The sequence below is a fragment of the Erinaceus europaeus genome, unplaced genomic scaffold (assembly GCF_950295315.1).
Source record: "Erinaceus europaeus unplaced genomic scaffold, mEriEur2.1 scaffold_885, whole genome shotgun sequence".
NCBI classification, from domain to species: Eukaryota; Metazoa; Chordata; class Mammalia; order Eulipotyphla; family Erinaceidae; genus Erinaceus; species Erinaceus europaeus.
Window position 1 is genome coordinate 37501 of NW_026647728.1, and position 13770 is coordinate 51270.

Here is a 13770-nt window from a genome sequence, read left to right on the forward strand (position 1 = left end):
CAGCATGACAACAAGTGGGATCCAAGATTAGAAGACTATTACTAGAAACAATTAAATGTTGGTATGCTTTTAAAAAACCTCTTCTGTTTCATTTGGTTTAATCCTCCCTGCTTAACACTATTCTATTTACATAACCACTTCATTCTATTTACATAACCACTGTTAACAAGCACCACCTTCCCTCCAGGGCATTGGTGGTTTAGTGGTAGAATTCTCACCTGCTCCACCCCCTCTCCTTGTCACACCCTGATTTTCACCAGTCACTTTTCTCTCCACCCTCTCTGCATCACATCCTGTTCCCACCCTACTGGGCTAGTATATTTATAAGGACAAGATTGTTTGTAGTAGTTTAGTTTAGCTTAGCTCGGCTTAGATTGTGCTGCGTCCTGCATGAATAAAGAGATACTGCGTACAGCTCAGCCATGAGTCCCGGGTCATCTGTCTCCCGTCAATGAAGCTCAGCCCGACAATTAAATAAAAGGAGTAAGCATTGAGGATATCTGCTATTCAGAGTGAGGCTGAGTACATAACTAACATGCATAACTAATATGCAGGCTAAGTACATAACTAAATCTTCCTGAATGGGGAGGCCAGGCAATGGCGCACCTGGCTAAGCGCTCACATTACAGTGCACAAAGACCCAGGTTCAAGCCCCTGGTCCCCACCTACAGGAGGAAAGCTTCACCAGGGCTGCAAGTGTCTCTCTGCCTCTCTATCTCTATCTCCCCCTCCCATCTCAACTTCTCTCTGCCTCTATCCAATAATAAAAGTCTTTAAAAAGCGTTTTTTAAAAAGAGCAAAATTTTTCTTAAAAAAAGAAATCTCCCTGAATGTGACTTAAGACTGGAAATGAAAACTTTAAATTCCTTCTCTTTGTTAAGCCCTTGGTGCTACTTCCCATGGTGCTCAGCGGTAAGTTCCTGCTATGCACCCACCAGTAGCTGACATTTCTTTCCGTCTAAGAGAGCGATTCTGGTCTCTAATCAATCCGCCACCTGTCCCATTCTGGCCACAGGAGCAGTCCTTCAGTGACCTAGGGGCCAAGTGCAAAGGGTCCCGGCATGAGGAGACTATTCAGCGTCAGAAAAAGGCCTTATCAGAGCTTCGTGCACAAATCAAAGAGCTTGAGAAGAGCAGCTTGTCAAGTGAGTGTGTTCCTCTTTGATCTTCCCCCTCCCTGCTGGAGTCAAGGCCCTCAGGCTCTAGGGTTCCTTTTGAATGTTGTTGTAATAATAATAGTAATTGGGTAAATATAATCCTCAAAGTCAGGGATAGGTCTTGCTATTAAAACAGATATCATTAAAAAGTCACTTCATTGTCCTTCCTTTTTTTTTAATTTTATTATTATTATTTTTTTTTTATTCCTCTGCGGCCCAGGAGAAACTAACACCATTTAAGGCTCGGCACTAGAAACCTCCTAGATCACCCAGTTTAGACAGAACAGGGTTATTTCAAGATGCTGATCTTACTGTTGACTGAACACTGGACTGGTGCCCAGAAGCCCAGGTTCAAGGTCCACGCTCATTACCTCAGCACTCGTGAGGTTGCTTACACACTAGCTGTGTGACCATGACTGAGGATAAGTCTAGTAGATCGTAGCTGAAGTGATGGCTCATGACAGCTTCCTCCTGAGCCTTCCCTCCCTCTGAGTCGTCACTGTTTTTCTCCTAGATCACAAGGAGCAACTTAATGAATCGCTTCTCAAAGTAAAGACTCTCACAACAGAAAAAAATGTCCACTCGAAACTTGACTTGCCCGGTCTCTCAAGGATAGAGATCCAAGTGGTAACTAAAGCATGTTGGTCTGTGCGGGGTTCGGATGCGCAGAGGCTGGGGGCGGGGGGGGGATATCCAGGCATAAAGACAGGTGCCAGCTATATGCCCCGGCTTGACCATGCACCTCCACGGTCTGGACCAAGTCCTCCTCCCTGGCACCTGCACCCTCTGCTCAGTGCCTCGTGCGCCGGCAGTCAGTCTGATGTTTGAGTTGAGACTCGGCCTTTCCACTCGTTGCGGCGGCAGTAAGCCAGATGGGGTTTCCCGTGGCTCCACATAACGTGAAATATCGTGCAGACAGCATTCCACAGGCCAGTTTGCAACATTTTGCCAGAAGTCTGTCTCTCTCTCTGTAAACCGAAACACATAAACACATAAAGGGCACAGATTCCTCCAAGATGCTTGGCCTCGGCTGCACCCAGGACCTGTCTGGGCCTCTGTTCCCCCACTGTAGAAGAAGAGGGAATTCAAGGGCATCTTTATGCAGAGGACTGACCGGCTTACTCTGAACACTTAATAGACAGATGACGATAGCTGCTGGTACCTGTTAGGTCACCTCTGGTGCCTCACTGCTCCTGGCTGACTTTTTCACATGAAAACAGAGAGACAGAAGGAGAGCAGGAAAGACATCACAGCACCAATGCTCTTCCTCAAGCTGTGGGGACAGGACTTGAGCCTGACTTCTGCACACGGCAGAACAGGTGCACAATCCAGGACAGCTATCCTGCCAGTCTGTTAATACTTATTATTATTATTATTATTGTTATCATTATCTTTATTTGTTGGATGGAGACAGCCAGAAATCAAGAGGGGGAAGGGAGGGAAAAAGAAAGATGTCTGCAGCACTGCTTAACCACTCAAAAAGGTTCCCCCCTCCAAGTGGGGATTGGGTGCTAGAATTTGGGTCCTTGTGAGCTCAACCAGATGTGCTACCACCCAGCCCCTGTTAATACTTTTAAATAGCACTTCAATAGGATGATTTAAGAAAGCTTTACTTCCTTAAGAGGGCACTGTTTTATTCACCAAGGTTTCAACTTGGCAATGTCAAGGTGAAGTACCCTGCACCCTAAGAGATCTCTGACTCTCTCACTGGCACATACCAGTGGACAGCTCAGATCAGCATCCATCACTGGGTCCACTGGACATGCTTTGCCACCACAGCTAGTCCAAAGCACACATGGGATTCTGAAGAGATGACACAATGGTCCTGTCTCTACCAGCAGCCCCTCCAACAAATCATCTAGATACTTGCTAGAGATGTGAGTCTTCAGAAATATGTCGACTTTCTTGACAAAAGTAAGCCCTCATTTGCCAAGGATGACGTGGAGACACAGTCTCTTTCTCTCTTTCTCTCTCTCTCTCTTTATTAATAATCTTTATTTTGGGTAGAGACAGAAATTGAGAGGGGAAGCAGAGATTAAGAGGGAGAGAGTCAGAGAGACACCTGCAGCACACTTTCAACACTTGTGAAGCTTCCTCCTTACAGGTGGGGCCTAGGGGCTTGAACCGGGGTCCTTGTGCGCTGTAATGTGTGTGCTCAACCAGGTGCGCCACCACCCAGCCCCTTTGAGAGACAGTCTCCAAATGGGAGACCAACTGGATCTCATAACCTGGACTGTACTTCCAAGATTCCCCTTCCCCTTGACAGTGACCCCCTAGTCCCACCACTGAAAGCCTCCCAGTTTCCTTATAATGCCTCGCTCTCCAAGGCTGGCAGTAACTAACCTCCAAAGAAGTGAAGGAGCAGGAGGAAGAACGGCAGGAGTCTCTTACGCACCTGCAGGCAGCAGGTATGAAGCTACGCCCTCTACACGCACCATCTCATGTGACCCCCACAGCCGCCTGTGTGCCCGTTAACTGCTATTAAACCCCCACCCCTATTTTACAGATAAGGAAACTGAAGCCTCAGGTCACAGAATGATAACAGAGCAGGACTGTGTCTCTGGCCTTATCTCTCTCTCTCTCTCCCTCTCTTTCCCTCTCTCTTTCTCTCTCTCTCGTACCCTGTTCTTTTGCAGCTAAGGGTCTGGGCTGTGTGGCTAAACCCAGTAGCCAGATTCTTCCTTAAACAACCCTCCCTCCGGAAGAGAGAGCTGATCGGAAGTGGGCTTGCAGAGATGGACCTCAGGGAAGCTTGAGAGGCCGCAACATTTTCAGTTGCTTTTGCAGCTGATCCCCTCACTTCACTGTCATCTCCAAACACTCGATTTAATTCTCACCTCCATAGGTGCCTAGACCAGCACGCCACACTGACCAATCACAGTCACTTGGTGGTTCTTAATATTTTTGTAGTTTTTTTTTTTTGCCTCCAGGGTTATCGCTGGGGCTCAGTGCATGCACCACCACCTCCTGTGACCATTTTTCAGTTTTGTTTTATATATATGAGAGAAATTGAGAAGGGAAGGGAAGACAGGGAGAGAGAAAGACAGACACCTGCAGACCTGCTTCACCACTTGCAAGCAACACCCCTGTAGGTGGGGAGCCGGGGGCTGGAACTGGGATCCTTACGTGGGTCCTCATACTTTGCACCACCCGGTCCCTTTTTAAGATTTTTTTTTTAAATGTTTTTTTTTTATTTTTTATTTTATTTATTTATTCCCTTTTTGTTGCCCTTGTTGTTTTTTTTTAAGATTTTTTTTTAAAAAATTTTATTTATTATTAGATAGAGAGAAATTGAGAGGGGAGGGAGAGAGACAGAGAGACACTTGCAGCCCTGCTTCACCACTCATGAAGCTTTCCCCCTGCAGGTGGGGACCAGAAGCTTGAACCTGGATCCTTGTGCACTGTAACGTGAGTGCTCAACCAGGTGCGCCACCGCCTGACCCCTGTATTTTTTTAAAACCTCAGGAGTTTACCAGTGCTACAGGCTAAGTGGTGTTCCCGACAAGCACGCGAGACCCAGTCCAGCTTTTATCCCTTTGTCCGGTCCTCCCATATACACAATGCCACCGCTGAATGGCCTCCTCTGGCTGTTTTTTGACGTCTTTATTTTAGGGAGAGAGGAGAGACAATAAGAAGCATCATAGGCAGTAAGTACCACCATCCACAGGGCTCCCCGGTACCGTCCACACTTGGCGTTCCCATGGGATATGCCAGAGTTCAGTCCTAAGGCTTTGCACTTGGCAGCGTGTGAGCTCTGCTGGTACCCTCCCAAGTTAGTTAGGATGGGAGAGTTGTTGTTGTCACTTGTCCTTCAGACTCTGCTCAGTCCAGTGACTGAATTTATGGGGGTGTAGCTTCCTGTATTAGAGAGAGGGGGGAGTATTTCTTTTTTTCTTTTTCTTCTCTCTCTCTTTTTTTTTTTTTTTTTTTGCCTCCAGGATTATTTCTGGTGCTCAGTGCCAGTACTACAAATCCACTGCTCCTGGTGACCATTTTTTCTTTTTTATTTATTTATTTATTTTCCCTTTTGTTGCCCTTGTTGTTTAACATTGTTGTGGTTATTGATGTCGTTATTGTTGGATAGGACAGAGAGAAATGGAGAGAGGAGGGGAAGACAGAGAGGGGGAGAGAAAGACAGACACCTGCAGACCTGCTTCACCACCTGTGAAGCGACTCCCTTGCAGGTGGGGAGCCGGGGGCTCGAACCAGGATCCTTACGCCGGTCCCTGCACTTGGCACCACATGCGCTTAACCCGTTGCGCTACAACCCGACTCCCAGTGACCATTTTTTTCTATTTTATTGAATAGGACAGAGAGAAATTGAGAGAGGAGGGAGAGAGAGAGAGAGGGAGAGAGAGATCAGCAGACCTGCTTCACCACTTGTGAAAGATCTCAACAGCTGGGGAGCCAGGGGCTCAAACCAGGATCCTTGTGCTTCATACTATGTGTGCTTAACTGAATGCACCACTGCCTGGCCCCCAAAAGATTTCTTTAACTAAAGGAGAAGGCGATTTTTTTATTCATCCTCCATTCACTTAATCAGCAAGCATTGCCACCATGTACGACTGTGTGCCAGGCGCTTTGAGCCGTGTTGTGCAGTAGCTACACAGAGCAGCCTCCTTGGTGATGTGTGTGCAGTCTGCTGTTTCCTTAGGGAGCTTGGAAGTAGCTCTTCCTAGTGGACACTCATGCCGGACCCTCTCGGGTCCCTGAGCTTAGGCTCCAGACTTTTAGCACAGTGACCACCATCCACATCGGGAAGATCATCCACACTGACCTGCAGAACAAAAGCATGTGATCTGAGATATTACAGAGGACTGAGTTCAAGTCCCCAGTTCACCAGAAGACCCACAGTTCAAAAAAGTAGCAGTGGGGAATTGGGCGGTAGCACAGCGGGTTAAGCGCAGGTGGCACAAAGCGCAAGGACCAGCGTAAGGATCCCGGTTTGAACCCCCGGCCCCCCACCTGCAGGGGAGTCGCTTCACAAGCGGTGAAGCAGGTCTGCAGGTGTCTGTCTTTCTCTCCCCCTCTCTGTCTTCCCCTCTTCTCTCTATTTCTCTCTGTCCTATCCAACAATGACAACAACAATAATAACTACAACAATAAAAACAACAAGGGCAACAAAAGGGAATAAATAAATATTAGGGGGGAAAAAGAAGAGAAAGAGGAAGATGGGGAAGGAGAAAGAGGAGAGGGATGAACAAAATCAACAGAGTTTCCATATTTAAAGAGTTTGTTCTTAAAATCAGGGTGTCTACCCTTTACGCTACTGACAATGTGGGCCAGGTCATTCTTTGGGATATTTATTTATTCATTTAACTATTTATTTGCTATTGTATAGAGACGGCTAGAAATCAAGAGGAAGGGGGAGATAGAGAGGGAGAGAGACAGAGCCATCTGCAGCCCTGCTTCACCACTTGTGAAGCTTTCCCACTGCAGGTGGGGACCAGGGGCTTGAACCTGGATCCTTGCACACTGTAATATGTGCACTTAACCAGGTGCATCATCGCCTGGCACCTTTTATATTTTATTCTACTGGCAGAGAAAGAGATACAGACCAGACACTGCTTATCTCTGGCTGATGGTGGTGCTGGGGATTGAACCTGGGAACTCAGAGCCTCAGGCATGAAAATCTTTTGCAGAACCATTCATTATGCTGTGTCCCCAGCCTGTTAAGTAACATCCTTACCTCCTACCCACCAGATGCCAGTCACACTCCCCACCACCAGTTGTGACCATCAAAAATATGTTCAGGCACTAATAAATGGTTGGGTCCTGGGGTCAGGGATGGGGAGAAACCAAATCATCCCCTAGCAAGAATCACTGGACTAGAGAGGAGACAGACAATGGTTGAATAATAAGACCTGCACCAAAGGCTAGGAACATGGAAGGAAGTAGTTGACAAGGAGACCCAGGGCCAGGCAATGATACAGCTGGTAGAGACACACATATTACCGTCCCCAAGGACCTGGATCCAAGCCCCTGGTCCCCACCTGCAGGGAAGACGTTTCATGAAGTAAGCTACAGGTGTCTCTCTCCCTCTCAACCCTCTTTGCCGCCTTTTCCTCTCGCAATTTCTCTCTGTCTTATCAACTAAAGCAAATAAAAAGGAACTGGGGGTTCCAGGTGCACCTGGCTAAACACACCTATTACAGTGAGCCGGGATCTGGGTTCAAGCCCTTGGTCCTCACCAGCAAGGGGGAAAGTTTTGCGAGTGGTGAAGCTAGGCTGCAGGTGTCTCTCTGTCTCTCCTCCTCTCTATCTCCCCTTTTCCTTCTTGATTTACTGTCTCTGTCCAGTAAATAAGTAAAGATAAATTTTTTTTAATCTTTAAAAGTAAAAAAGAAAATGGCAACCAGGAGCAAAGAATTTGTAATGTAGACATTGATCTGCATTGATAAGAAAAATGAAAAACAAGTGTTCAAGGGCTTAGATGAAAGGAACCCTCTTGAGTTAACTTCTGGTTGAAGAAATCCTCAGTGAAGGCTGGGGAGATAGCATAATGTTATGCAAAAAGCCCTCGTATCTGAGGTCCCAGGTTCAATCCCCAGCAACTCCATAAGCCAGCGATGTGCAGTGCTCTGGTAAGAAAGGAAAAGAAAAGAAAAAGAGAGAGGTGGGGGAGGAAGGACTAAAGGAAAAAAGAAATGCAAGTCACAGTGTAATACCAAGAGAGAGTTTCTGTTTCTTTTCAGCCTCAAAATGGCCTTGCCAGCTCAGGGTCCATCCCTGCCACGGAGAAGTCGGGGAAGGTGGATATGGCCGAGGCTTTAGATCTCAGTGAAAAGCTGGTATGTCCCCTGCTGTCCCGCCCTGGGTCCCCTGCAACCAGTGCCCCCCCCCCCCCAGTGGGATAAACACCAGCCTTCCGTTCCCACTTAGCTGATTTCATTTAGCTCTGTGAGACACAGCTCCCATCCCAGCACGGGCTGGAATTGGCAAAGCTGGCATCCTTGAGAAACTGGGGAGTTAGAATGAGTGTTTGTGTCTGTTGTCACCACCCGCTCTCCAGGTTCTCAGGAAGGCACAGCCCACATGACCGTGAGGAAACGGGCAGGAGTCCTGCTCTGAGCCCCAGTTGCACCAACTAGTCTCCAAAGCACTGGGTTTGAGCAGCGTTGGTCCAGGTCTCTCACCCGCCTCGTGCTTCCCTTGCAGTACCTAGACATGAGCAAAACACTGGGGAGTCTGATGAACATCAAAGACATGTCAGGCCACGTGTCCATGAAACACCTCTCCCCAAACGAGAGGAAGAGAGTCAACCAGCTCCGGCAGAGGGACCTCGACCTGGTGTTCGACAAGGTCACCCAACTCAAGAGCCGGCTGGAGAGAAAAGAGGAGATTCTCAGGACATACGAGAAAGATATTGAACATCTCAGGTATGGCCTCTGTCCCCGTGGAAAGCCCCAGGCCTCCGTCCTCTCAGCTAAACCCCACAGCAGCCAAACACAGACAGAGACAGAAAGACAGAGGCCCAAGTGCAGAATAACTGAAATAAGGGGGTGGGGGAAGGCAGAGGGGCGATGATGAGACTTAATAAAAGCAAGGCTCTCGGGGGTCAAGAAATAGCTCACCTGGGGCTGGGTGGTGGCGCACCTGGTAGAGTGCCCATGTTACAGTGCTCAAGGACCCGGGTTCAAGCCTCCAGTCTCCACCTGCAGGAGGGGAAAGCTTCACAAGTGGTGAAGCAGGGCTGCAGGTGTCACTCTGTCTCTCTCTCTCTCTATCTCCCCCTTCCTTCTCAATTTTTATCTGTTTCTATCCAAAAGATAAATAAAGATAATTAAAAATTTTTATAAAATAGCTCACCTGTCCATGCAGAAGATCCGAGGTTCTCGCCCGAGTACCACATGGGCTACCAAGCACGAAATTAGGGGAGCACCGGGGGTGATGAGAGTGTTGTGGTGCTTCTCTCCTCTGTATCTCTCCCCCGCCACCAGAATAGAGACTAGGAAAGCCGCTCAGCAGTACCACGCATGAATGAGGCGCTGGGTTTATTCCCTCATGCTGCAAAAATATGAATAGCTGTAAATAACAGCAAGACCGTCTGTGAGAGAACAGCAGTCGAAATGCTCAGGGTTTTTGTTTGGTTGATTTATTTTTGTTTTGCCTCCAAGGTTATCACTAGGACTCAGTGCCAGCACTACAAATCCACTGTTCCTGGAGGCCATTTTTGCCATTTTATTGTATAGCACAGAGAGAAATTGAGAGAGATGGGGGAGAGAGAGAGGGACAGAGAAAGACAGACACCTGCAGACCTGCTTCCTTCGCCACTTGCAACGTGACACTCCCCCAACCCCCGCAGGTGGGGAGCTGGGGCCTCAAATCCAGATCCTTGCGCAAACTTGCACTTAATCAGGTTCACTACCACACAGCCCCCTCTCGGGTTATAAATATATATATTCTGATTTTTTTTCATGAATAGACTGTACCTTTTACAGATTTTAATTTGTCTTTCTCCATTTGCACCCTCTCTATAGTCCCATCCTATTTCCAATAGTCAAGCTGGAGAGAGAGCATCATAGTTATGCAAAAAAAAAAAAAATTCTATGGGCTAGACAGGGGTGCAGCTGATTAAGCGTATGTATCGGCATGTGCAAGGACTCAGGTTCAAGTCCCTGTTCCCAAACTGCAGAAGGGAAGCTTCACAAGCTGTGAAGCACATGCTCTGTCTGTCTGTCTGTCTGTCTCTTCCTCTCTATCTCCCCCTCCCCTCTCATTTCTCTCTGTCCTATCAAAGAAAGGGAGGAAATAAAATCTTTCATACCTGAGGTGCCAAAGGTTCCATCCCTTGCACCACAATAAGCCAGGGTTGAGCAGTTCCCTGACAAGAAAGAAATAAAGAAAAGAAAGAAAGAGAGAGAGAGAAGGAAGGAAAGAAGGAAAGAGAGAGAAGGAAGGAAGGAAGGAAGGAAGGAAGGAAGGAAGGAAGGAAAAAGGAAGGAAGGAAGGAAGGAAGGAAGGAAGGAAGGAAGGAAGAAGGGAAAGGACAGAACAAAACTGGTTATTTTCAGAAGTCACAGCTTGCTTCTCCTGGCAAGGAACTTGAAGGGAGCTGTGGTACATCCCCTGCCCCCCTCACCCACACTCACCACCAGCCACCCAGAAGCCCCGTCTTGGTCACACACACCTGCTTGCAAGGAGGCCACTCCGTACTCAGGGACCGTCCTAGTCTGGGAACATTGATGATGACGAACGAGAAAGAGCCGATCTTCCCCATGCGCTCAGGCAAAGCAAGGTGTCCGTCCAGATGTACCAGTCACAGGTAGCAAAGCTGGAAGACGACGTGTACAGAGAAAGCCAGGAAAAGGCCTTGCTGAAGGAGGCCCTGGAGCGCACGGAGCAGCAGCTGTGCCAGGAGAAGAGGCTCAACAGAGCCATCAGGCAGCAGAAGGTGAGCGAGCCCTGCGGGGAGCAGAGCCTGGGGGCTGCCCCTGGGCAGAGCAGGTGCACGCTGGAGGGGAAAGCGAGCATCAGTCTCTTCATCGGGGATTAATGGTTTACGACTGACAGTAAAATACGATATTTGTAATACGTCATATTTCTCAGTGTTCCGCGTAACAATTCAGCCTCCACTTGGTCCTCCTCTGCCATCATGTTGCAGGACCTGAGCCCTCCCCCCACACCCCAAAGCCCTTTACTTTGCTGCAACACACCGGACCCAGTCCAAGTTCTGCTTAATGTTTTCCCTTTTATTCTTGTTTTTCAATTTCTGACTTTGAGTGAGATCATCCCATATTCATCCTTCTGTTTCTGACTGATCTTACCTTACATGATTCCTTCAAGCTCCATCCAAGATGGGGTGAAGAAGGAGGATTCACTATTTTTAATTGCTGAGTAGTATTCCACTGTGTATCTAGACCACAGCTTTCTCAGCCACTCATCTGTTGTTGGACACCTGGGTTATAGGTTTTAGCTATTACGAATTGTGCGTTGCAGAACTTTTTGCTGGTGAAAAGAAAATAGTAGAATATCTTGAGCATCAGTAAGGCCTTGGTTTAATTTAATTTTTTTTTTTTTTTTTAGAGAGAGAGAAAGAGGCAGAGAGAGAAAGAAAGATACCAAAGCTTCCTTCAATGTGGTGGGGGCCAGGCTCAAACCTGAGTCAGGCTCATTGCAAAGCAGTGCAGTATTTTTTTTTTTACAATGTTATGTGTGTTATTAGTAGTTTGTTACAAGATTATAATGTCTAACACCACAACACACCCACCACCAACGTTCCATATTCCCCACACTCCCACCTCCCAAAGAGAAGCACCAGAGTTCTCACAAGTCGTACACAAAGTCTGTTTGCTTCTGTTTTGTTTGGATTTTTTTTTTTTAGCAAGTTCATGTAAATCAGACCTCTAAATTCCACAGAGGAGTGAAACCATCGGGGAGCTGTCTTTCATCTCTTGACTTAATTTTGCTAGACATCATGACTTCAGTTCCCTCCATTTTATCCCAGAGGACACAATGTCATCTTTTATGATTACAGAGTAGCGTTCCGTATCCGGTGACTTCCGGTTGTGGGCATTTAGTGACTTCCACTATACAGCAGCGCACCACCGAGTGAGCCATCCCACCAGCCCCGGACCCAGCATTAGACCCTCACCACCGAGTGAGCCATCCCACCAGCCCCGGACCCAGCGTTAGACCTTAACTCTGCCTCTTGCTGTCTGGCCTCTGGCAGATATCTGAAACTCTCTGAGATTTACAATCTGTCTTTTTTCTTTTAATGGAGAGATCATTTGTATCTTTATTGTCCTGCCAGGTGCTAAGCAAACACAAATGGATACTCTCCCTGAGAACAGAGATGAGGGATTCACTACTGAGTGCCCAGAATGCAGGAGACGCCTGACAGTGAATAGATAGATGGACGGATGATAGATGATGGATGGACAGTGGACGGATGGATGGATGGATGGATGGATGGATGGATGGATGGATGGATGGATGGATGGATGGATGGACGGACGTGGGTAGATGCTAAATGGATCGATATATGGATGGATGGATGGATGGATGGATGGATGGATGGATGGATGGACAGTGGGTAGATGGTAAATGGATCTATATTTGGATGGATGGATGGATGGATGGATGAGAGATGGATGATAAATGGATATATGGATGGATGGATGGATGGATGGATGAGAGATGGATGATAAATGGATATATGGATGGATAGATGGACGGACAGTGGGTAGATGGTAAATGGATCGATATATGGATGGATGGATGGATGGATGGATGGATGGATGGATGGATGGGAGATGGATGATAAATGGATATATGGATGGATAGATGGATGGATGGATGAATGGATGGATGGATGGATGGATGGACGGGCACTGAATTAATAGATGATAGATGTATATGGATGGATGGAGATCCTTGAAGAATATATCCTTAAATGAAAAACAGTTGTATTCAGGCTGACTGAATGGTGTAGAGGCAGTTCTCAAGGGTGCTCAGAGCTGTGAGGCCCAGGAAGAGCCTCAGCAACAGCCTGGAGCCCTCGGGCAGCACGTTCCAAGTCACGACACCAGTATCAGGTTGCAAGAGAGTTGGCATTTGTCCATCCAAAGGATGGTCAGGTGTGTATTTCAGGCTGTGGGACTCACAGAGGAAAACCAGGAGGGTGAGGGGGTTTCCACCTGATGTGAAGCCAGTAGTAGCATTGGCTTGAGAAGCCAGGATTCAAGACTCTGGCGGCCCAGCCAAAAGAAGCCATCCGCCTCTTCCCCTGGCATCTCATCTGTCATGTGACAGAACATGTAACAGATAATTTAGTCCATCCTGGGCTCTGGTGCCCTCGTGTCTGTGAGCTGTGTGACAAGTCCTTCCCTCCTCAGTAAACGGAAGTTAACAGGGCCTGTCTTTCAGGTTACTGTGATGATTAGACACAATGCAGGGACCACTTGCTCTCTGACCTCTCTGTAGTCTGAACTCAGGAGCCAGATAGCTTCAGGTGCCAAGGGCCACTTGTCCTGCCTCCAGGTCATCCAGCCAGGACCTGGTGCTTGGCAGATAACTGCTGCTCTTCTCCATGTGCCCGGCTGTCCGCAAGTGAGGCCTCTCCAGTCAGTTCTGCGTTGCTCACTCACGTGCAGTAGACCCTCCAATTGAAGGAAGCGTCCATGGTTAGCATGGAAGAAGCAGCTTCAGAAGCCCGCGGCCCTGTGCTAGAGTGTGGCCGGCAGAGCAGCTCAGTGGTCTTCTTTGCTGTTGACTTCCTCAACTATTCACTCCATCTCCAGCGATGTGTCTTTTAAATCTATTTCTTACTGGGCACTGGAGCTGCAAGTTCTAAACACGGTCAGATTGGCCCTTGTCCTTAGTGTCTGCGAAGGGGAGAACAGAACTCTAGACTGACAGGCAAGCTAGGCAAGTCACCGCTGTCACCACCCCCTCGTGACTTCTACAGACCTCTGACTCCACTCATGCTTCAAAGCCAGGAGCAGGCTTACTCATGCCACTCGTAGCCTTGCCTGGGGGGGGGGGGGTGAGGGGGGGCTACGGTCCCCATTTTACAGATGAGGAAACTGAGCCTCACGGAGCTAAGAGATGTCCAGATGGACACTGTTGCTGCTAGGTACTACCAAGGCCCTGCCCGATCTCTCTGACCCTA

The 13770-nt window shown here is 48.0% G+C and overlaps 1 protein-coding gene across 3 annotated transcripts in view; it reads left to right on the forward strand.

Annotated features, from left to right (window-relative positions):
• Positions 1 to 10939, forward strand: part of LOC132536434 (forkhead-associated domain-containing protein 1-like) — a 45780-nt gene extending 34841 nt beyond the window's left edge. Inside the window, exons 9-13 of one of the 3 annotated variants that reach the window (XM_060184301.1) lie at positions 1016 to 1145; positions 1672 to 1784; positions 7853 to 7948; positions 8316 to 8536; positions 10386 to 10815. In XM_060184301.1, coding sequence (XP_060040284.1) covers positions 1016 to 1145; positions 1672 to 1784; positions 7853 to 7948; positions 8316 to 8536; positions 10386 to 10653 — 828 coding nt within the window. In that variant the 3' untranslated portion in view covers positions 10654 to 10815. Of the gene's footprint in view, positions 1 to 1015; positions 1146 to 1671; positions 1785 to 7852; positions 7949 to 8315; positions 8537 to 10171 lie in introns of all 3 variants that reach the window. The other 2 variants (XM_060184299.1, XM_060184300.1) reach the window with 2 other exon arrangements.
• Positions 10940 to 13770: the final 2831 nt, after the last annotated feature.